The sequence below is a fragment of the Cladophialophora psammophila genome, assembly GCF_000585535.1.
Source record: "Cladophialophora psammophila CBS 110553 chromosome Unknown aczJe-supercont1.25, whole genome shotgun sequence".
NCBI lineage: Eukaryota > Fungi > Ascomycota > Eurotiomycetes > Chaetothyriales > Herpotrichiellaceae > Cladophialophora > Cladophialophora psammophila.
In genome coordinates, this window is record NW_006912946.1 from 286,647 (window position 1) to 310,510 (window position 23,864).

General features: G+C 51.6%; 7 protein-coding genes across 7 annotated transcripts; 6 read left to right on the plus strand and 1 right to left on the minus strand.

The window, feature by feature from the left end:
• Window positions 1-120: 120 nt before the first annotated feature.
• Window positions 121-1,954, plus strand: A1O5_11390 (uncharacterized protein; the record flags this gene model as incomplete). Its single annotated transcript, XM_007751962.1, has 5 exons — window positions 121-266; window positions 386-462; window positions 512-691; window positions 745-1,006; window positions 1,054-1,954. The coding sequence occupies 5 exons, from the start codon at window positions 121-123 to the stop codon at window positions 1,952-1,954; spliced, it is 1,566 nt and encodes a 521-aa protein (XP_007750152.1).
• Window positions 1,955-2,765: 811 nt separating this feature from the next.
• On the plus strand, window positions 2,766-6,077 carry A1O5_11391 (uncharacterized protein; the record flags this gene model as incomplete). The annotated part of the gene is made up of 6 exons (XM_007751963.1): window positions 2,766-2,844; window positions 2,897-3,937; window positions 3,992-4,260; window positions 4,319-4,515; window positions 4,569-4,873; window positions 4,930-6,077. The coding sequence occupies 6 exons, from the start codon at window positions 2,766-2,768 to the stop codon at window positions 6,075-6,077; spliced, it is 3,039 nt and encodes a 1,012-aa protein (XP_007750153.1).
• A 528-nt stretch (window positions 6,078-6,605) lies between these two features.
• A1O5_11392 (uncharacterized protein) lies at window positions 6,606-7,721 on the plus strand (the record flags this gene model as incomplete). The annotated part of the gene is made up of 1 exon (XM_007751964.1): window positions 6,606-7,721. The coding sequence occupies one exon, from the start codon at window positions 6,606-6,608 to the stop codon at window positions 7,719-7,721; it is 1,116 nt and encodes a 371-aa protein (XP_007750154.1).
• A 923-nt stretch (window positions 7,722-8,644) lies between these two features.
• Window positions 8,645-10,295, plus strand: A1O5_11393 (uncharacterized protein; the record flags this gene model as incomplete). The annotated part of the gene is made up of 4 exons (XM_007751965.1): window positions 8,645-8,831; window positions 8,909-9,105; window positions 9,152-10,126; window positions 10,173-10,295. 4 exons carry the CDS (start codon window positions 8,645-8,647, stop codon window positions 10,293-10,295), a joined length of 1,482 nt encoding a protein of 493 aa, XP_007750155.1.
• A 626-nt stretch (window positions 10,296-10,921) lies between these two features.
• Window positions 10,922-12,494, plus strand: A1O5_11394 (uncharacterized protein; the record flags this gene model as incomplete). Its single annotated transcript, XM_007751966.1, has 8 exons — window positions 10,922-10,963; window positions 11,026-11,058; window positions 11,120-11,213; window positions 11,437-11,559; window positions 11,613-11,635; window positions 11,701-11,738; window positions 11,796-11,933; window positions 12,071-12,494. The coding sequence occupies 8 exons, from the start codon at window positions 10,922-10,924 to the stop codon at window positions 12,492-12,494; spliced, it is 915 nt and encodes a 304-aa protein (XP_007750156.1).
• Window positions 12,495-13,414: 920 nt separating this feature from the next.
• A1O5_11395 (uncharacterized protein) lies at window positions 13,415-14,473 on the plus strand (the record flags this gene model as incomplete). Its single annotated transcript, XM_007751967.1, has 3 exons — window positions 13,415-13,624; window positions 13,747-14,024; window positions 14,113-14,473. The coding sequence occupies 3 exons, from the start codon at window positions 13,415-13,417 to the stop codon at window positions 14,471-14,473; spliced, it is 849 nt and encodes a 282-aa protein (XP_007750157.1).
• A 4,343-nt stretch (window positions 14,474-18,816) lies between these two features.
• Window positions 18,817-20,628, minus strand: A1O5_11396 (CMGC/SRPK protein kinase; the record flags this gene model as incomplete). The annotated part of the gene is made up of 2 exons (XM_007751968.1): window positions 18,817-20,293; window positions 20,363-20,628. The coding sequence occupies 2 exons, from the start codon at window positions 20,626-20,628 to the stop codon at window positions 18,817-18,819; spliced, it is 1,743 nt and encodes a 580-aa protein (XP_007750158.1).
• Window positions 20,629-23,864: the final 3,236 nt, after the last annotated feature.

Below are 23,864 nucleotides of genomic sequence, written 5' to 3' on the forward strand. Positions count from 1 at the left end.
CCTACATAAGATCCGTCTGGCTCCCATGCGTTCATGCACAATCCAGCCCCGTTTCCACATCACAGGGTAACGACGTTTCCTTGAGCTCCATTATTGCGAACCCGAACAAACAAAGTCAGCATGTCGAAGGCAGTCGCCGGTCATGATATCTCCGCTAGGGATGTTGCGCATGTGTCTGAAATCACCCGGTTAGTCCAAGAAGACAAGACACCATGGTACAAGAAGAAGAATCTTCGACGTCTTTATCTGTGTCTTGTCCCCGCGGCGTGAGTGTGGTCCCTCCTTAAATCCATGACAGAGTGCTGCCTTTCGTTTCACCATCGATCTTCAGTGCCCGAGATCTCCGCTCCTGGTTTGAAAAGTTGCTAACCTTAGCAAAAACAAGTTTGGGAGTTGAGTCCACTAGTGGCTTCGACGGGAGCGTGCTCAATGGACTTCAGGCTGTCCAGCCCTGGGAAGATTGTAAGTCGACCGACATTCGAAGCAGTCCGCATCTAATTCGTTGCACTAGACTTCAACAATCCGAGCGGCGCCCTCCTAGGTGTGATTACTGCAGCCTTCTCCATTGGAGCCGTGTGTGCGGTGCCGCTCGTTCCCTATGTTAATGACCGTTTCGGCCGCAAGGCCTGCATCGTGGTTGGAAGTGTGGTTATAACAATTGGTGCTATCCTGCAGGCTGCAGCGGTTGACAGTAAGTGACTCAACGACCGCTTCTTTCCTTCATCCGCTGACACGGCCAACCAGTCGCGATGTTCTTGGTGGCCAGAATTATCCTTGGGATGGGAATTGTATACGCAATTAGCGGAGCATCCCAACTCATTGCCGAGTTGACATACCCCAAAGAACGGTCTGTCATTACTGGCCTTTTCAACGAAAGCTGGTATGCTGGAGCGATCTTGGCCGCGGGCATTACCTTGGGAACGTTCTCCTGGGAGAGTAACTGGAGCTGGCGATTGCCGTCGCTGCTGCAGCTCTTGCCTTCGACGTTGCAATTAATTTTTATCTGGTGAGCAGCAATACCTTTTGGTTATACAGACAGGTTGACGTTTCCAGGTTTGTCCCAGAGTCCCCACGTTTCCTGATTTCAAAGGACCGCCATGAAGAAGCTCTAGAAATTCTGATCAAGTACCATGCGGAAGGCGATCGTTCAAGTCCATTGGTCGCAGCAGAATTCCATCAGATCCGGGAAACTATCCGCTTGGAAATCGAGAACACCAAGAGACCATGGAAAGAGCTCGTGACATCTGGCGTCAATCGTCGGCGAGTGTTTATTGCGGCGTGCGTCGGCTTGTTCTCGCAGTGGTCAGGCAACGGCCTCGTCAGCTACTACCTGAGTAAAGTCCTAGCCACTGTTGGGATCACCAAAAAAAGGACACAGAATGAGATCAATCTCGGTCTCTCCTGTTGGAACTTGGTGACTGGGGTCACGGGGGCTCTGCTGGCTCACATTCTTCCGCGGAGACGGCAGTACTTGATTTCGTACTGTGGCATGACACTGCTCTTTGCTTGCTGGACTGCGGCTTCTGCGGTGTACGCACAAGACCACTCGAACCATTCAGCTGCGACCGCTGTGGTTGCATTGATCTTCATCTATTACGGCTTTTACAACCTCATGATGCCACTCACCTACATCTTCATCTGCGAGGTGTTCCCGTTTATCCATCGGAGCAAGGGTGTGGCCATTACGCAGTTCTTCTCTCGCGGGGGCAGCTCTTTCAACCAGTTTGTCAACCCAATTGGGCTTCAGGATATCACATGGAAATATTATATCGTGTACGTGGCGTGGCTTGCGGTGGAAACGACCGTCATTTTCTTCGTCTATCCGGAAACGCGTGGGCCGTCGCTCGAAGAAGTTGCCGTGATCATGGAAGGTGACAAGGCCAAAGTCGAGGTTATTGAGGTTGGAGCGTCAGGGAAGGGGGGAGTAGGCGTCCAGGAGGTCGAGAAAGCCTGAGGAGTGTCTTACAGCTTAATGGCCGTAGGAGGAGGTGAACAGCGTATCGTGGCTGGGGTTCTCTTGTCATGTTCGAGGCTGGTGAACAATGAATCAGACAGAGCGGCACAGGTAACTAAAGCTGCCAGACATTCAACGTGCAACCCTAGGATGAAAGAGTACTCGGTAATGTGGTCGACAATCAGGATCGACACATTCAGCACATCTTACCTGCTCTGGGGCACTCATTAGACATGCTTTCGTGGACTGCGCCAAGGTGGAACCAGGTTGTTGTACCCAGTACCTACAAGTAGGTAGAGGCTGAATACGACGCGAGAGCGTATTTGGGCGCATGCTCTGAAGCTTGTCCATCGTCTGGAGCGCCAGCCGTCGCAGGATGTGCCTGAGAACGTCGTAGGCTACAAACAGGAGCCAATAGAGGCCTCACTAGCAGCTGCGCCCTGGAGCTTGGTGCCTGGAAGGACCCTTATTACATAGACCCTTGATTAGCTTATCACGGTACCAGACAGGCACTGCAGGCACGGTACTGGGTAGTCGACGACCCACCAGACTGGAGATGGGAATCCTTACGACATCGCTAGTGGGCTCAACTTCAGGCCACCAATTGACCCTCCATGGGTTTGGGTCAATGACTACCCAGTACTGGGACTCTCGTCTCCTCAGACACCAGCTGGCTGGGCTGTCGTTGAGGGCTTCTGGGTCCTTTTACACTGTTCATAATGCTCGATTCACGTTCCAAATCATGACCCTTCCCACCTCCGATCGGCAACTGACCCTCGCCTATTGCCCATCCTAGTTCCTCCCTCCGACAATGTCCCTGAGGACGCATGTGAAGCGGTTGATTGTTTGCGTCGATGCTGAAGAGTACAGTGGAGAAAATGGAACTTCAGGTGCAAGAGGCTGTCAATACTCTGTGATGGAGTCAGACTAACAACGCCCAAGGAAATGGAAACCCTAGCAATATTTTCCGCATCCAAAGCATCATCTCCAATGGCCTCTGCGTTGACGCGCAAGGGCGCACGGTCGAACAGATTGTCCGCTACCAACGCGCCGCCTCTGATGGTCCCAGTCTGATAGAAAGGCTGAAAACCGGTGTCACAATACCGTACTACGAGGAACAGATCAAATCCATCGTTCGCGAAATATGTGGGACGATCGAAGAGCCACAGGACGAGCTCTTCCTGTACGGATTCGGACGGGGCGCTTTCATCGTCCGTGCAGTGGCTGGACTGCTCGATACTATGTATTTACCTAAGAGCACGTCACTGAAACACTTCGATACACTTTACCAGAGTGCGCTGGATGTCTACAGAGCACGAAAGGAGGACGACAACAGAAATGGGCCCAAGATCGTCGACTTTCTTCGAACACATACAACTCGGCCACCACTAATACAATTCGTTGGAGCTCTGGACACCGTAAAGTACACCGCCGAAGGCCACATGCACGACATCTCATTTGTCCCATCTGTAAGGCACCTGCGACACGCCTTAGCCCTCAACGAGACACGTTCTCAACTCAATGCAGAGATCTTCGACATCCCATTCGCCCAGGAGATGGCGGGGAGGAGTTTCGTTCAGGCATGGTTCATGGGCTCTAATCAAGATCTCGGAGGCGGCACGCGCGAGGATGGCTTGTCCCTGTATCCTTTGCAGTGGCTGCTCATCGAAAGCATGCGAGCTGGACTTGTTCTCCAGTCCCAGGATGAGAAGTCGCCCCCCCTGAAAATAGAAAATCCTCTGTCGCTGGCATTTCCTCAATATGCGGGTGAGGTGCCAAAGCTCGACGGCAGTGAAAAGATTGAATGGCGAATTTCACATTCGAACGGCATCCAAGTCAGCCTCTATGATCTCCAGACTCTGCATGGAATTTACACCGATGACAGTCAAACACACAATCTACAAATCAATTCTCCAAGTACACTTTACAACACCTCGCGCAAAATCTTCAATTCAAAGGGATTTATTGGATGGTGCGATGATGGTAAACAGCATGATCCATGGGCTCAAAACACACATGAATCTAACAAGTCTACAGGAAGCTACGGGGCGATTATTCATCCTTCAGTATTTTGCCTTCTTGATAGATATCCGCGATTCTACGAACAGTCTCGCTTCAAGTCCCTGAAAAAGGATCTTGCCGATTATCGAGACCGTTATTTGCAGGATGACGACGGAGCAATCCCTCCCTGGCTGGAAGGTCTACAACTGCAGGCAAGTGGTGTAAAAGCTTTCCGAATACTGGTCTGTGGTAAGACGGGCGTCGGCAAGTCGACTTTGATAAACAAAATCTTCGGTGTTGAAATGGTTGTTCCTTCTCCACGATCATTTTCAATCGGCGTCGCGGACTAACGGCGCTGTCTAGACCGAAGAATCCGACAGCTACAAACAAGGCAGTCACGACATTAACGTAGCTTTTGAATCTCCCAATAATCCCGGCCTCATGATCCATGATTCCAGAGGATGGCAAGCCGGAAGCGACAAGGAACTTGAGTTGATTGCCAAGTTTCTCCGCCATCGGGCATTTCAGAAAGATCCAGCTGAGGCACTGCATGTAATTTGGTATGTTTTCAGAGGTCAAGTCAAAACCCTCGATTTGCTCACAAAAGCTACAGGTTCTGCGTAGATTCGGACGTTAGCCGTATCGAGGAGGCTGACAAGCGAACTTTTCAGACCATCGCACAATTTTCCAACCACGTACCGGTCTTTGTTATTGGGACAAAAAAGGACAAGCTGGTTGCCTTCCGCAAGATGCAACTGCTGGAGAAGTACATGGAACAGACAGGCAATTACCCCGAATCACAGCGACTAGCAAATCAAGAAGCAGATAGACTGGCTGAGGAACAGTTCATGGCCCTCCGCCAGGAGCTTTCTCAAATCAAACATTACAAGGCTGATGGATACTGCTGTCTCTCCAAGGGTAAGTACTCTGTCAAGAGCCACAAGGTGAACCAGAATTCTAACTCGTATCGATAGATGATGACCAAGGGGTCAAGAGACTTCTTACACAGACCCTCGATCTGATTCAAGATGAAAAGGTCCGAATCTTCGCAGTTGCGGCACAAGTCGTCGATGTCGAGCAAAAGATTGACTCCGCAATTACAGAATGCATGCGTTTGGGCCTCCACGCGGTCCGTACGGCCATGGTCCCGTTACCGTTCTCGGGCGCAATAGGCACCCCAACCGTTGCTCGAATCCTGTGTCAGCATATTCTTCAATGTTTTGGATTTCCTAAAGCGTTACCAGACGAAGTGGAAGAAATCATGACACGGGTGGTTCTCGGCCATCTAAAGAAATTTATGACTGTGACACTAGCGGAGTTTGTCGGGGTCGGAGTGATAACTGCAGGTTTAATTGTCGGCACAATGGGGGCTGGCGGAGTACTTGCGCTGTCACTATGCATCTTGGCCGCACCTCCAACAGCAAGAATGCTGTTCAAATGTGCTTGCGACATGATTCTCATTCTTGAGCGAGCCTTCCGATACCAAGGCAAGTACGTCTCCGTGAAGCAGATCGAGGATGCGGCGGTCTACTACACAACGGCCATGACGAAGACTTTTGCTGGAAAGGAGGTCCTACTACAGAAGCATGTTCATGATGAGGTCGACCGATTAATCCCTCTGACCAAGGTATCGACGGCAATGAAATTCAGCAAACTCAGGACGGGGCTCGAGGACATTATTTACAAGAACCGGTTCCAGAAGTCCGAGGCCGCGAAACAAGATAATAGACCAGTGGTCCCCGAACTTGGTGCGCAGGGGCTTGCCGAGCTCGATGGCACGACAAGTCCCGCAGAATTACCCGGTGGGGGACGCCTGCCCATCGAGCTTCCGGCTGAAATGAACATTCCACCGAGAGTCCCCGAGAAAGAGGCGGTGTCATCAGGAATGGCATCGGGTACCAGCAACACCACGACCACAGATGATCTTCTCAGTCTGGAAGAAAAGACGACGATGTCGCAAACCCTCAGCGACCAAAGCCGGACGGCAACGCGCCAAACAACGGCGCCATCAGAGACCGAGATGTCAGTGGAAAGGACAAAGAGCCAAGGCATGTTCTCAAGAAATACACGAAAGCTTTCGGCAAAACTAGGCTTGAGGAAGTCAAAGACCACGCAGATTTGAAGAGGATATGATATGAATGGTTATAGACATGTACGGAGTACATGATCAAGGTGATACCCAGGAGTGAGATCAAGTGAGTTTTTCCAAACAAGCGCTTTGGCGGAAGACGGCATCAACTTCGTACGATCTCGTACAACCGCCGGGCCTTGGCATCAGCTCGCACAAATTTTCCTCTTTTTCACCTTCGCCCCAAAATCCCTCTTTCGGTGATGGCCGAGCCTTGTGATATACCGTCTCGTCTCAGACGCTCTTATCTTAGTCGTCCCGATTTCTGCGTCGAATCAAAAGCTTGAAATGGATTGTCCCAAGCAGTTTCAGATAGGTGTCCGCCGAGAACACGTCCTTCTGTATTGTACGAGGCTGCTACATGAAGTAAGTGACATGGTAAGTATCACCCATCTGAAGAGATGTCTCTGCTCTTAAGGATGTATATATATACCTTTCATTCTCGCAGTCCATCAACAGCCTTCATATTTCAAATACAAGCAAGACCGACAATCGCACCACAAAGTAAAATACCCATTCACCATGCCAGGAATCACGGTTTCGCCGATCAATCCGTCTCGACCCGAATTCGGGGCATTCGTCGACCATGTGGACCTGGACAATCTCTCAGATGCAGGCTTCGAGGCCCTCCGCAACGCCCTCTACACCTACAATGTCATCTGCATCAAGTCTCAGTCGAACCTCTCACCCAAGGGCCAGGCAGAACTGACCCGACGCTTCGATCCTGAGGCAATGTCATACGGCCACGGCAAGACCATTGACGCCAAGCGTTCTATCCTCCATCCCGACCTCAAAACCGTGCCCCATCAGCCCGAGGTCCAGATCATTGGAAACGGTTTTGTCTCCGAGTACGAGGGCCTCAAGAACTTCACCTTAAAGCATCCGCATCATCGAACATTCCACAAGACCGTCATTCCTGATGACCAAGACCTGGATTTTACCCGCTTCTACCGCTGGCACATCGATGCCGCAATGTATGGGGGCCTTCAGCCGCCGCTGGTGACATCGCTGCTTGCTGTCAAGGTCCCCACCGGACGGACCCAAACCGTTCTCTACGACGACGGCAGCAATGACACCCTTCGTGTCCCTCTAGGCACCACCGCCTTTGTATCCGGATACACAATGTTTGAGAATCTGAGTGCCGAGCAAAAGGAATTCGTGCTCACCACCCAAGTCGAATATGCACCTCATCCATATGTCTGGATCTCGACGGCCAAATCACGCCCGGACGGGCTGGGCATGATGTCTGAAGGCAAGGAAGTGCCCGTCGATGAACTTCCGCCTATCGAAAATGCCACCGACGTCCAAATCCAGCCCATGGCCTGGAAAAACCCCGTCACCGGCAGGTTCGCCTTGCAAATCCACCCGTCCGTCGTTCGCAAGATCCACCTTCGCGACGGCAGCGTCATTGGCGACTTGGCCAAGGTAAGAGAGATCGTGCACGACTTGCAGCGCCCTGGCATCGCGCCAGAGCTCGTCTATGCGCACGACTGGCAGGAAGGAGACCTTGTGCTGTTCAACAATCACGGCGTTTTGCACAGTGTTGTGGGCGCCTTCGACAAGGATGAGGTTCGATTGTTTCGTCAATGCAACTTGGCCGCGAGTCGGCCGCCTGTTGGGCCGGAAGTCCGAGGTTAGATAGAAGCAAGCATTGCTACAGGTTACGCATCGTGGGCGAGAAAAGGTTGAAGATGTCTAGACTGTTTTAGAACTTTTAGGAGGGATTCAATGAGACGCTGCTTTCGACTGCCTGATACTGCTCCATACTCATTCTTCTTTGTTCCCGGAGTCCTCCTGGGTCAATGAGACTATTTCTCTAACCGTCCTTCTCTTATTCATATGTATGGCTTCCCAAATGTCTACGGCAGATGTTGTTGACCAAATAAGAAAAGCAAGAAGGCAAAAGAGAAGCAGACAAAGGAAGAGACATCGATTCCATTCCCCCGGGATCTCCCCAAGAGAAACCGTCAGAACCCAGCTTGCACCGACTAGCAGTCTGCTACGACAACATATGGGTAAGTAGCTAACGTCCTGTCACGAACGAGACTGAGCCCGCCTTGCCGCCCACACTTGCAGGGGCTTAGGCTGAGACACGTGGGAAGAGGAATATACAGCAGGTAGGAGAACCTAATTGCTAGACAATTACCTTTAGGGACTTTCCAAAGCACTCCTCTGTATTGTCTGAGTGGGCCTTGTACTCCAAGCCTTAAATGCCTCGCTGGTTGATAGGCTAGTCATTTGTGGTCTATGCGGCGGCAGGGAGAAAGCGGAATTAAGTGGGGCACGTTCTAATCCTCTATGGGGGTTTAGCGGCTAGGTAATACCTCGTACCCAGTATTCCTGTCCACCTTTTCATGGTCAATGCTCCCCCTAATACTCGCAACTCCATACCCGGTACACTCACTCAAGATAGTTGCCCAAAGCCATACCCCACCATTACTACAGACATCCGCCACCTCAAAATCCGGCTTCTTTCTAGACTGCTTCATCAGCCGTTCCCGCACCATTACCCAAGGCCAGATATTCAGAGGTAGAAGCTTACGAGAAAACGAGTGTCTAAGATGGCATATTTGCTCATTGGCCTGGCCGTAATCGCAGTCGCCTTTATCACTCGTAAATTCCTGGCATGGAAAAGACTGCGGCACATCCCAGGCCCGTTTGGGTGCGGCTGGTTCGATCTGTGGGTGCTTCGCAGAGCGTTCAGAGGGACGCTGTACAAGGATCTTGGTAATTTATGCGATAAATATGGTGCGCCCTCTCCATCAACGCACACCAAAAAAAACGAATGATCTCGGTTTGAGTCGCTGGTTGATCCTCTCCTGTAGGCCCCCTTGTCCGCATTGCACCAGAGTACCTGGTTTGTGGTGACCCAATTGAAGTTCGCCGAATATGGGGAGTGCGCTCTCAGTTCGATCGAGCGCCATGGTTCAAGGGCTTTCAACTCGACCCACCGAATGATTGCAGCCTGTCCATCCGTGACAGCACGCTGCACAGTCTTCTCAGGTCCAAACTTTCACCCGGCGTAAGTATCTTCATCGATGTGCCATCCGAGGATTAAGGTGAGATAGTACTCTGGAAAGGACATTGACGGTCTACACGAGTCGATCGACCAGCAAGTCGCGAAGTTCCTTCGCTTTATTGAGGAGAAGTACCTCTCGACTGAGACGGATTTCCGCCCTATTGACTTTGCTCGTAAGATCCAGTTCTTGACCTTGGACCTCATCTCCACCTTCGCTTTAGGACGAACATTTGGCTTCATGGATAAAGATGAGGACCTCTTCGACTACATCAAAACAACGGAAGAATCGCTTCCTCTTATGCAAATGATAGCCTTACTACCAGGGCTCTTGAGCGTCCTTCAGTCTCCCCTGTTCAAAGTGATCCGACCAACGCACACTGACGCCGTTGGACTCAGCAAGGTAATGGGAATTGCCAAAGAAATCGTATCAGAGCGATACGGCAATTCGAAGATGGTCAAACGAGATATGTTAGGATCGTTCGTCGCTCACGGTCTTACCAAAAAAGACGCCGAGTCTGAGTCCCTCGTTCAAATCGTGGCGGGCTCTGACACAACCGCCACGGTGATCAGAATAGGGATTTTTCACGCCCCAACGTCGCCACTGGTTTATCAAAACTTGCAAGAAGAAATTGATAGAGGCGTCAAAGCTGGCCAGACATCGGCGCCGATCAAGGACACGGAAGCACGAACACTCCCCTTTCTGCAGGCATTCATCAAAGAATGCTTTCGGATCTGGCCACCTATTACAGGTATTGTCCCGCGGGTCTCGGGCACGGAGGCAGCGGTCTGTGGCCATCGGGTTCCCGCCAACACAAACGTTGGCTGGAGCGCACGTTCAGTCATGCGAGACAGGAACGTGTTTGGAGACGATTCAGACTTATTTTCACCCGAGCAATGGCTACGGACTCAGGGCGAGCAACTTCGAGCCATGGAGAACACTATCGAACTCGAGTTTGGTCAAGGCAAATGGGGTTGTCTAGGCAAGCCCATTGCCTTGTTGGAGCTGAATAAGGTATTCGTCGAGGTAAGTGCAGATCATCATAGTGAGTCTATGTGACTGATTGCTGCAGCTGCTAAGACGATTCGACTTTACTGTCGTCAATCCAGCTCATCCTATGGACACCTTTGACTACTGCGTCATGACGCAATTTAACCTCATGCTGAGGATCACAAAGCGGAAGATTCCAGTGTGAATGTTTAACTGCAGCTACCCCAATTGGAATGTGGAAGGAGAAGACAGCTGTAGACAGAGCACAGCTGAGGTTTCAAACCTAAGTGGTACACCTCAGCATGATTCGACGTCGTCTCGGGATAGTTTTATCGAGTTTTTCTAGAGGCTGAGCCAGGTGGGACAGTATCTAAGGACGGCAGCACATCTACACATATTAGAGCCATTGCTGAGATGTTTGTCTCCTGGAATGCCAACTCCTCGCTACAACCAGGCTTCAACCACAACGTAGCATTGAAGTGCTGTGCTTGCATCCGTATGCAAAACGCCAATTTAAGCACATCGTAAACCCGCTAATGACCAACACTCGAACGCCCACTGGCCCGATCAGCGGTTAGAGCTCATAGCTGCCGTCTCCGGGATGTTCTTTCGATTCTACCGGCATTAGGCCATGGTTTAGAACTTCCGCGGATGTGTCTAGCCTCACCACGAAGCGAGCGGGCCGAGAGTTAGCAAATCGGACAAATCCACCGCGAAGGAGGAATCAAGATCACGATCAACCCACGTTCCGAATACCGTCTATTTAAGTTCCCACAGTCTTCTTCCCAGGAAGACGCGCTCTATGCCAGATACGAGCTGTTGTAGATAAAAATGCAGGAACCAGATGACGAGCACCATGTCGATCACGCTCTAGTAAGTACTGACGTCAATCCATTTGTTATCCTGCCATTATTGCTGACGTTAGATCCAAGCAGGCCGACAATGACGAGGACTCGGCCCTTGACCTGGTTTGACTGGGCAATGCTCTGTATCAGGAAACAAAACAATAACACCTCGGATGTTGTGTAGGGCGACGACCAAATCTCTACTGCGTCAATAACATCCACGATTCGCAATTTCCAGATTGAAAATGGCCATACTTACCACGCGCTCCGTGCGGGAAGTCAGTGCTGCGTTCTGGTCATCATGTCAATAGCATAGGAGACCAACAACTACCGCTTCCAGAATATATCTTGCCTAATGACGAGGTGATGTTTCCATCTTCACTTCGGCGTGCCTTCGCTGACCTGTCTCACACCAGCAAGAGAGGGAAAGACTAGGTAGGGTTAAACCGTCTTTTATAAAAATGCAAATGGCTCCAGTCTGATCAAGATACTGGGCCATAGACCTGCAAAACCAACACTTCTTAGCAACGTTTGGAGGCCGTGCCCATTTTGCACCGGGAGCAGAGACGGCTCAACGAGTCCTTGATGTCGGTACGGGAACGGGCATCTGGGCGATCCAGTACGGTATTGCTCGTGTGTAGCCCTCTGCGTCGAGCACTCACTGACGGGCATTGCAGCCGATGCACACCCCGCAGCGCAGGTAGGAGGATCCTAGCGGGTCTAGCTGGCTCATGTTGCAATGTACTGACTGTCATTGCTTTGGAGATCATCGGCGTCGATTTAAGCCCGATACAGCCTACATAGTGAGCCAGTGGTGATGACGGAAGTATCTCAGCGACGGCTGACTGATGGCAATTTAGTGTTCCGCCCAATTGCTCGTTTGAGATTGATGATCTCGAGCACGAATGGACGTGGTCGATCCCCTTCGATTACATCTTCAGCAGAATGATGGTAGGCAGTTTTGCTGACTGGCCCGGTTTTATCGGCATAACTTATGAGTATGTTCGTCTCCTACTCCACGATCCTCCCCTTGGAGTCTGATTGAGCTGGTACCTACTCCTCCACTTTCTTCCACTCTGGAAGCTTTGAGTCCATTGCACTAACACAGTGTCGCTATGTTTCGCACGCCCCCCAGGAATTTAACCCCTGGTGGCTGGCTGGAGCTACAAGATTGCATTTTCCCTCTCGGGACTGACGACGGGTCATTTCACGAGGGCCAGACCATTTATGAATGGAGCTCGTTGCTGCTAGAGGCTAGTAACAAGTTGGGCCGGTCTTTGGGCGCAGCCATACATCACCGCGACCGCATGATAGCAGCTGGCTTCACAAACGTGACCATGAAGCTCTTCAAGTGGCCCACGAATAGTTGGCCAAAAGATCCGAAGCACAAAATTGTCGGAATGTGGGCGTTGGCAAATATCGGCAGTAACGTAGAAGGCCTGAGCATGGCCCTGCTATCGCGAGTGCATGGCTGGACACGGGAACAGGTACTGGCATATCTCCCTGCAGTACGGAAAGATCTGCAAGACAATAGGATCCATGCGTATTGGCCGATGTAAGTGGTGTCCTCGTCAGTTCGACACCTCTCTCTTGGAAACTTACAGTCCTTGTAGAAATGTTGTTTATGGGCAGAAGCCGAAGCCCGCTTCTCCTGCTCGGCAGTAGCGAGAATACGTGAACGCGAACGTGATGGACTGGGTGAGATGGCTCGGACAAGTCGGTTGGACCCCTCACAAGATGCCATCTCAAGGGGAGGAGTCAATCATCAAGTGAATCTAGGCATCAATATAGACTCCGGAGAAGGGTCATCCGGCTAAGGTGTCTTCGGCCAAAGCAGAAAAGACGGTCGTGAAGAGACGGTCGTGGGACCTAAGTTGTGGGCCCCCTGGCCGTCGCTCGGGGCCACGAGTCTCGTACGACTGCGGAGGGCCTGAATGGGCTTGCAGCCCTACACTGACGGTCCCACCTACCACCAGTCTCGGACGTAGATCGATCTGGGACGCTTCAGCACAGGAGGAGGCGTCTGACGAAGTAGCTCGAGGACGGTGTTGAGAGGGGACGGTAAGCCGAGGCTGAGTTACGGGGCAAACGGCACCAAGATCACAACGCAACGGGAAAATAGAGGATGTGGCTTTTCGCATCATAATCTCACACGACTGGCGCAACCCACGTCGGGTGGACATCGGAATACTACGTAGATACCTACCGCGTAAGTAGGGGATCCGTGGTGCTGGGCCTATATTACGTGCTGACAACAGAGACTATATATCATTTACACATCCACATACATATATATATGTCTGTCAATCTGGCCAATTATCTTCTCATAGACAGTGACACAGACCTTACACGATCTTGATTCCAGCCCAACAATCCAGGGCTTCACGGCAGCAACCACAGTGCCAACTCCTACAACAGAAAAGCATCTTCGGTTTCAACGTCACCAGGAGCTTAGAGAGAGTTCTATATTCGGCATACAATGGCGCAAACCAATGACTCAAAAGCCTCCCCCTATGAGCTCTACTACAACCCCTTCTCCATCTGTTCGTTGATGGTGTTGTACACCTTGCGTGTGAAGGGGGAGCCAAAATCGGCTGCAGACGCGGTCGACCCCGAAGAACGCTTCATTGACATCTACACCGGCGAGCAGATGACTGAGTCGTATCTGGAGAAACATCCCAAGGGCACGGTATGTACGTATGTGGCAGTAGTCTGCCAGTTAATATGGTGTCCGTCTTTTGGCTTTGGAACCATTTGTGCTATTGCCCATCCCCATGTATCTTTTTTGACTTCGTACTCGGAACGATCTAGGTCCCGGCCCTCCTCGCTCCGTCTCTCGGTGTCAAACTAATCGACAGCACGGATATCACCAAATACCTCTGCGATCGGTATCCTAGCCTCGTCCCCGCGGCGCACAAGCAGACGATTGAATCCCTGCTCGAGGAGTTACACGAGATCTCATACGTGACCATCTCGTTCAAACCCGAGGACCGCCGCACCGAGGGCGTCATGGAGGCTGTTCGTGAGATCATGGCTCAGCCTGATACTTCTCCCCGATATCGCGAGATGCTGCAGGTTAAGCTAGACGGGTGAGTTTGAACCTATCCACCTTTCTTTTGGTCCATCCCTTCTGTTTGCAGTGGTGCATTTCTTTTGATCTCAAACGTCCGGCTACAGTCATCAGAAGAGGCTCCAAACCTTTCAAGACAAGAACCAATCGGTGGCCAGCGTGGAAGCGGACTCGAGAAGGTACCTGGAGAAGATCAGCCAGCTGCTCTGCTCCAAGCACGGAGGCGGACAAGAACACCAAGAACAGACCTGGATCTTCGGCGACGAGGTCGGCCCCACCGCGCTGGACGCCCACACGGTCGTCTTCATCGCGAGGCTCCTGGACGCCGAGCGCGCCCACTTGATCCCAGAGGACGTGCTCCGGTACGGGAAGCCGAAGCTGGAGTCGGACGCGTGGTTGGGCATCACCAAGGGGAACCCGACGTTGCACACGCTCTGGGAGAAGCACCAAGGGCAGCAGAAGAAGTAGAAAGGAGGGGCAGAAACAGATGCAGGATGGGTATAGTGACGCAGGCCACCAGTCGAATTCAAGTCAGGTCCTGGAAAGCTCAGAGTCCAGCCCTCGGTGAAACACTAAGTCAGCCATGTGGCTAATTCATCAGAATGGCCTTTTTGTTCTGCACCAGCGCACAATTCGTGGAGAGGAGAGCAGAGCGGGCGGGGTGGTCTAGTGCGTGTGGTGGTGTGTGAGCCTTGCAGCCTTGCAGCGTCCCTCTCTCTGCCTCCCTCCCTCCCTCCCGTCTCCCTTCCTCTGTCTCTCGCTCTGTCTCTCTGTGGTGTGTGTAGATGTGGCGGCACAGATGTATCCCAACAGACGCCTCAATCGAATAGATCATGGTCATCAGACCCCGGGCGCAGAAGAACGCACTTTCTGCAGGAGGCAGGCTCCTCGTAAATGCCTAGCAGTGTGTGAGTGGGTACCTACTAGGGGCCTCCCTTTACAAGGTGCTAACCCCGGATCTCGCCCGGAATTCGGAGCCAGATGCAGTTTATGTTTGCCCTGCTGAGATGGTGTCCAATCTCCCCACGAGTACTCCGAACTCCGCACGGAAGGTTTTGATGGGAATGACGGTTCCAAGGCTTCATTCTCGTTCCGTGTGTTGCAGTCTTCGCTTGCGTTGCTTTGCCCGCCGAATATTGCTTTTATTTTCTTTTTTGTCTCGCTTTTGTCGATTCTTTCCCTTTCCTGTACTTTTGCTCGGCTTATTTTTTTTTCTCTTGGTTTTTAACATGGATACCGAGTACTGCGCCACCCTGATCATCCGTAGGGTTCGCGTTACGTGCTATAACCTCCCCATTGGCTAACAGGCTAGGTATCCAGTCCAGTTCAGAATTTTCTTGTGGATTTTCTTCTCTCTTTTGCCTTTTTCCCTCTCCTCCAGTCTCTTCTTTTCTTCTCGCGCCTCTTGGGGACGCCTGAGCGCTCGGGCGGGTGCGGGCTGGATGGGCGCAGCCTGCGTTTGCTTGCCAGTCTCATGTCCGTTCAGATGACTGATTTACATCGTCGTGCAGTGACTGGTTACCTCCGTAGGACCCACAGTTGCGCAGTTGGAAGGTCAGATCTAATTACTGTGAGTAAATTAAGCAAGCTAGTTAGGTGGTTAGTTAGCCTGTGAGCTGAGTGCGCTTCGAGTTTGAGTTTCAGTTTCAGCCTCGTTGCCCGTCTGGAGTGGATCTGGACATATTGACACGAGTACTCCGTCCTACGAGACTAAAACATAAGTACAAAGTACATACGAGGTACGCTTAGAGGGACGGACGACCCAGGCACCAGGGAGCCACATGGCAAGTCCCTAACCCCTCTTGGCTTGACCAAAAGGCCCCGAGGCTCCACAGGTGGGAAACATTTCATGCCACTCAGTCAGCCTTGCGGTCAAGGCTGCGACGGGGCGCCATGCCGATTCCTCACGTGGACCGGGGAAGAGGGCTATGGCAGCGACTCCATATTCCGTAACTGTACTGATTCTCCTGCCATGGTACTACGTTGTGGCTGAGCATGGACTGAATAAATGCTGGTTCACGGCCAGGCCTGTGTGATCTATGCTCGATTCGTCGAAAATTCGCTCATGCATATGGCAAATTGTTATAATCGCTGCAAAATTGCAAGTTTCTCGAGAAATCCTTTTCCAGCGAAAGAAGTCCCATTCGCCAATGTACTAAGCGAATGTCATTTATCTCCTGAACGAATGCACTACGTAGTGAACTGCATGGCTGCTAAGCCTAAAGAAGCGACCGGCAACGCACATCTGATCAAGGCACAATTGGCGTACGCCTGGGGGAATTTCACAAAATCTGGGAAAGCTCTGAGAACAAAGGTTGGATCTGCAGGGTGCACATCCGAATCCGGGAATAAGGCTGGAGAAGGATATAGACATCCAACAACACCCTTGCACAGGCACCAAAATCCCTCCACATACGCCATGATTCCGAACGAGTGCACCCTCCTGTTGCAACTCCTTCTTGGCAGCATCATCTTCGTCCTGTGGTTCCGAAGTCTCGACATCACCAAAACTCTGAACTTGCGGAACGACCGGGAGAACAGACACTAGCGATATTCCTTTTTGCACCTTGGACAGCGTGCACGCTGACAGTTCGAACAATGCAGGTTGTGTTTGGAAAGCATGGGCCCATTGCCGCACTCGCAACAGTACCAGTATTCGCTTTTCGGGCCGTGGAGTCTGGGGCTACCAGACGGCAAGGACAGGGGTGGCAGGCCGAAAGTATCGTTCGCCATCAAGTGCTTTTCGTCCTGATGCTGATCTGCGGGGACATGGTAATCAACTACGTCCTCTGAAGATGGGAATTCGCGGGACAACGCGCTTGTCGAACCTCCGTGCGTGTAACTGCCACTCAGCTGTTAATAAGCTTACAACGCAGAATCCGTGAAAGTCTGGCTCACCACATGGTGGATAGTCTGAGTGTTGCTCGGTGGTTGTAGTAGACCGGGTTTGCTGCAATATTCTGTATTGTCGTAATCAATGCTCTGATGAAGTTAAAGTAAACCTCAAACCTCGAAGAGATACGAGGGAATTTATTTCTTTTCGCCATGGCTGTGACATTTCAATGCAGCCTCCCTCCTACCAGTTTCGAGGTGGCTGTGCCAGCAGCGATATAGCAAATCCGAAGACTTTGTTTCAACTTTCAACGTGACGTCCAGTCAGGAGAAAGTGCCGTCCGTGCCAGTCTGCCTGGCCAGAAAGTACCATCGAACAAGTTGAGCATGGCGCAAGAAACCGGGTTTCGAAGCCAATGTGAATAAAATCACTATCGACGCAGGACCACCAGCTCCACAGTGAAGGGATGGAGGGCCATGTCCCAAGGCAAGATGGCGGCATTTTGCCCACCCGGGCGAAATTGAGCGCAACGGCCGTCCAAGCCTCTCCCAAAGAAGCCGGGCCAGAAGATTGACACTAGTATACCGAGAGATACACGCCAAAGAAGCATTTTTCGGAGAGTAGTACCCATTTACCTACTGTAAGTTCACATCTTCTCAAAGTTCAACGTTTTAAGCTGGCTGGCGGTATTCTTACCTACCTATTTGAGGTTAGCCGACACAGATCAGGTACGGATGTTGAAAGTCGAAAGGGTACGAGAGGAGTCGTTTGCCTTTCGGTTGCCTTCAGACACATGTTGAGGTGGTTCATCGAGGTTGCACTGCCACCCTTTCAACCACAGGGCAAAATGAGTAGCTCCAGTGAGATTTGAAGCCTCGAGGTCACGAGCAGCGTCAGCGATCGGAACGCTTTGGGGTACGCCAACGGGCGACATCGCGAAGGTGACCCAGTTCCACTCCAACGGAAAAGCCAGAGAGCAGAGAGGGTCCAATGTAGGCTCCAGGATTGTGGCACTGTTAGAAAAAAGGACTTATGGCCCTCTTGAAGAGCCGTGGAACGATATTCTCCGGGCAAGACGGTGTCGGAGGACCCATTACGATGGCTCAGCAGAGAAGGCGTCCTGAGAAAGCCCAATTACGGAGCACCCAGACATCGCCAGCATCATAATGTTGCAAGATGTGATCAAACAGCGAGGAGACAAAGGTTTGCGGGGCAGACGAGATCTTGGAGCTGATGGAGCAATTCTCCGGGAGATCGAATGATGGAAGTTGATGATGAGAATTCGAGACTCCTGCTGAGAGGAAATTTGAGGTGGCATCCGAGTTAGTATGCTCCACCGTGGAAACTTCAATCTAGTGAGGAGCACAGTGCCTCTTTACGCAGAATATCGGACAGAAACGGACAACGTCGACGTCCCATATCAGGCAGGTAACATGGCTGCTTGGATTGGTAAGGTTTTCGAGATGTTGACTAAGGCAACACTGGATCTAAGTTGAGCAAGAGGAACCGCAGAGCTAATGGAATCGCACTTTAGAGGGGTATCAATTAAGTTACGTAGCTTCAGCTCAATAATGCAGTCCAATTGCGGCGTCCAGCCAGCGACCGCCTGCGTCGAACGAAAATGCACCCGAATCTCTATGCCTCCATCCGTAGCGCTTGTTCGGCGTGTTCTATGTGCCAGTCTCGACCACTTGTGCTCGTGCTGCACAAGACAAAATCCGAGATGTTCGATTGCATCGATCAAAACCATCCTTCACACAAAGCTTTTTCTCAACATCATCCCCAGCCCACAGCCGAGAGCTACCCGCTTGTTGTCAGAAAGTCCAACGGAGAAGCATTGTCAATTGATCTGTTTCCAGGTATTCGATGTCTCTGGAGAATTGTGATTAATAAGGTTACAGGGACCGTGTTTGCTGACGGAATCAAGGACACTCAAATGCCCAACCCAGCGATACCCGAACCGGTCCATTCAACTTGGTTATTTCGCTTCTGGCGATACTCGGTGATTGTGATTTTTGCCCTTGCTGAGGATAGCATCGATGATATCCTGCGAGCACTTGTTCGCTTTATTCACCGAGAGACGTTTAGAATTGGGGACCTCGACATCTGGCTCATTGTTCGACTCCACCAGACTCTCCATTTTGGGCCTTAAAGATAGCGAGGTTCTCGACGTGGATTTCTCGTTATTTGTCGCCAACTTCTCGGTCTTTGTCTCTTCGCAGTTTGTCGATGATTCGCATTCTGTCGATGAGACAGACGGCACCAGCTCTAGAAGTCTGGGAGGCAAGAGTGTTGTGTTCGGCACTGATTTCGGCGAGGAATTCGGACCCGAATTAGGTGAACTCGATGGTGGAATGCCTGGTGTAACTGCTCGCGATGGAATCATTGAGCTGATGGAAGCCGTTGAAGCTCTGCTAAGGCTCGGCGTGGCTGAAAAAAATTCTTTCTCTTTAGTCAGGAAAGGATGCTCGAGTAATTGCTTCGCGGTCCACCGTTCTTCAGGCACCCACGCGATCATTTTCTTGGCGAAATCAATGAACATTTCTTTCTCTTCCCCTTTTAACCTTACAATGGACGATTCGAACGTGTGGTCCTCGATATATTCTGGATGTTTAAATTGGCCATCGGAGTCGAAATAGATCGATGCCTTGGCACAACGCTTCAGAAAATCCTTGGGTGGCGGGCCCATCAAAGCAATCATTAGACCCAAGTGCTGCTCGGGATGGTAATGGCCGGGTTTCGTATCGATCCGATCGAATAGTCCGAAATGTTCGAACAGATCCCACAACATGACTCCCAGGTTCCAGATGTCGGCAGGATAGGACCAGCCCGCTTGCAAGATGACTTCGGGCGCCATGAAAGCGTTGGACTGGATGGGCTTCGTGTTCTTCTCGTCTCCCCATGCTGCCAGACCTATGTCGGTGATTTTGGCGGAGGCAATGACGGCTTCATTGGGCGGCTCTCCAAAGTCACTGCAAGATGTATATATGACCCGTCCATGGCCATCAGGCGCTTTCCGGGGCGCCGGATGATCGATTTGGTTCTGCACAAAGTGATCGAGGATGTTGGGATCGCCGAGCCCCATCATGATGTTGTCGGCCTTTAGATCGGTGTGCACAACATGACATTCGGAATGCATGTAGTCCAGACCTTGTAACAGAGCCGGTAGCAAAATGCGGAGTTTTGGGCAACTAAATCGCCGACCGGGGAATTTCTCCATACACAAATCGATGGGTTCGCGGAGAACGTCGTACACAATGCACAGATGGTCGCCGTGTTTTCCCTTGACCTTGAAGGTGTCGAGCATGAATCGGACATGGCTATAGCCCGGGTGTTTGGGGTTTGCCGAGAAGAGCTTCTGGGCAATCTCTCGTCGGCCCTTTTGAAACTCTTCACCCAGGGTGTTGACATTTATTTTGACAGTGACATATTTACGATTGCCGGCATTGCCATCACTGTTCCGCATAAAAACCACAACTTAGACAAGAGCGTCACAAAATTACCGGCATCAAATGGAGACTTACGCCTGGAGATCCCTGGCGAGCCAGACAGTGGCTGTCATGCCAAAGCCAAGTTTGACGACGATTTCATAGCGATGATGCAACACTTCGCCCAGTCGCACTGGGTACCAGTGGTCTGGATTGTACTTGGGAAGGGTTTCTTCCTCGATCTGCTTGTGGCCGGAGATTGTTTCGGGCTGAGGATGCGGTGAAGTGCCCCGCGAATGCAACAGATTATTCAGCGTCTGTTTGTTATGGCTGTGTGCCCGTTTGAGCAAGTTGGGACGCATTGTGACTGGGCGATGGCGGACTGCAAGCGGAACAAAAAGGGATCAAAGACAAAGGTGCCGACGGTCGATTTCCATTGCTTTTTTGGAAAAGTAGGGAATTTTTTTTCACGGAGAGGGATCTGCTCTGGGGTGGACGATGGACGTCAAATTTGAGTGAGGCTGGAGCAGAGCTGAAACTTGTAATTGTAGACCGGCAGAACGGATGGATCGGCTAGGGCGGCGACGTCAAATCGGACCCTGGAAATGCTGGTTCCAGTGCTGTGCAAGTCAGCCAAGGTCTTCAGGAATGTACCACCCAGGTGGTTGACGCTATCGGACGAAGGCGGATAGGGGATAGGGGAGGGATGGCAAAAACCAAGATGGTGAGGGAAAAGAGGGTTCTGGAAGGAGGCTCGCTAAACGCTATAAAGGCAAGAGTTTGGAGATTGCGCGCAATGGATTGGGGGCACATGGCCCGCGACGCATATTGCTATTCGTGTAAGAGAAAGAGGAAGTTGATTTCTCAGAAGATTCTGATGGAGGGCTATGGAGGGGGTGAATGGATGACGGGTGACGGGTAACCGGTGACGGATGCGCAAACGGCCAGACCAGGATGAGCGATCCTTGGACGCCGACGCGCGCCTCTTACGTGATCCAGCTCTTTTGGGGGCTCCCCAGGCACCTCATCACCAAGGGCTTGATGGGTATTGCGTGTGCCATGCGTCAAAAATGGCCACGGCAAACTCACCGATAGGGTCCGAGTTGCTTTGGGTCGATGGTGGGCGCTTGGGGGTCGAGGACAGCAGAAGGTGATGACCAACTGCGGCGGTCACAGGTGAGAAAAGGGGTGGTAAGGATGGTCGTTAGAAGGGGGCTGAAGGGCTAAAACAGGGATCAAGTGTGAAGAAGCCGAATGTCTTTTTGAAAGCAAACGAGGCCGATGGATGGTGTATTTATCAATGGAGTGGTACTGTAGAGTTTGGCTACCGATAACAAAGGACGTAACGAGAGGGAGCACTGGGAGTAGCTACAGGAGGACAGAAGGACCTGTCACCACTGTTGGAGCCCATTCGGGGCCCAACCAACAAAGGACGCAGTAGTTCGGGGCATGGTTCATGGGCAACCAACGGCTGCCCGGAGTAGTTGGGGGGCCAGCCGCTAAGAACGGACTGCCTGTGGTTCCTCTAAATAGGCGCTGGACTGGTTAAAGACTGGGCACCCAACAAAAAAGCCCCAGGCACCCCTAGCGCCCACAGCTTGTCGCCCCCGGCGCCTATTTGTTACTTAGGGGATCTTCTCACGTGACGCACATTTGTCTGCCATTTATATCCCTCATAGCAAAATAGCCCCCAACATCCCCCTCCTCCTTTTGTCTCTCTCTCTTTATCTCTCCCTCTCTCTGACCCGCAAGTCGCCCGTTCAAACTTCAATGCGCTAGCTGCGGCTCTTCGTCGTCCATCTCTTCTACATCGACATCCAGTCCGTCTTATTGCTCTCCTCTTTCCACTGCCCTTTTTTCACTGTCGGCCCAAATCAAAAGACATGGCCGATTTCTGCCAGCATTTACCAACTACTCCAGTACGGCCCCAATCCATCTGGCCCCATCAATGGAGCTCAAAGGATCACCCAAGATCACCCAAGATCTGAATGTATCTTCGTCATTTGCAGATCCGCCCACCTGCACACAGATCCGCATGGAATAGCTGGAATGCATGGACTATTCTCGGACACGCCGCACAATCACGAACTATCACCTGTCCCGTTGCTCCGTCCACATGCTACCCCAGACGCAAGCACGAGGGGCTTCTCAGGAACCAACTAATCGAAAACATTTAGCCAACCAGCTGGTCTTCTACCGCCCTGTAATAGGTGCATCTTGCTGATGGCTGCGGCAATATATCGCGCAACAACTCGTGTATTTCCTTGGTCTTTATCTTAAAAGTCCTTGCTTCTCTCCGTTTTCGACTTCTTCTCAGGACACAAATGACGCAAAGGTGGTATATCTTGTGGGATGACCTCATCTCCTGCGTTATAACAAGTACATGCATGCCCCCGACCGGTTCGCGTCGTTCTTGACAAAGTTCAATTCTACCTTCAATGGGCAACAATCCGGGATATATTTTTATTGTTGGGTGACTCGGTGGGTGACTGAATGAGCGAAGACGTCACCAGACCGAATTGTCAGCCAACCAGCGTGGACCCCCTCATGACGGCAACTGTTTGTTACAAGCAGGGTTGGATATTGGCGACTGGCATATTTTGCTCATTTCAATTTCGAGAACCTTTTTTCCTTTCAAGGAGCTACTTGCTTTGGATCAGGGAACAGGCCGAGAAGATTTGGCGCGCCGAGGTGGGCGATAGGGTCAGGTAAGAGAATGAGGGAATGGCCACGGCAAAAGACAGCGAAAGAAAGATGGGATAAGAGTGGCAGATAAGAAGTCAAGGTCACAGGGGGTGGTCTATCCTGATGAGGGATCCCCAGATGCGGGAACTGAGTGGGAGAGACCAAAGCCATGGAAGATGTCTTGACAGTGCCTACTTGGGAAGTAGTTCGTTGTAACAAGTACTTGTAGGATATTATCGAGCGTCGGCTATCTATTTGTAGAAGTACCGAGTACCTTTTCATGGTGCTTTTCCACATCAGTATGATAGTCTCAGCATCGGTGACTCCTCGCTCATCGTAGATTGATCATCTCCATCTTATTCTAGCAACCCACCGAAGCCCGGTACCGGCCTCGCTTGTCCTCATCAAGCACCCTTCGTGCTCGCCCTGGCTGGTAATTGGCGGTCTCTGGACGCCTCCACAAGGCCGGTTTGGAGCCCGAGTCCGAGTCCGAGTCGGAAATTTTGCCTTCCATCGTCATTGCCATTGCATCGCATGCCTCCTCTCACTCGCTCGCTCGCTGCTATCTGCTTTTCCACGCTATGCCATCGCCCAATTCCTCCGTTCAGCACCAAATACTCTGTAAATGCATACATGACCCGTGCATCTCCACCAGCCGCCGCCGGGATTAAGCAGAACAGGCCCCGGTCGTCGTGCATGCCCGTCCCGTTCCCGTTGCCGTTTCCCCCTTCGTAGTTAAAAGGCCGACTTGTCGCTCGAGATGGTTGCAGCTGCGAGGGAATGGGAAATCTACATAGAGTCTCGTCATCCCTGCCTCTTCGGCCCAGGAAAATGTTCCAGTAGTCGGTTGGTTGGGAACTTATTTCCCAACAGAGTCAGCACGTCGGTGCTACCAACTCCTATATATGAATAG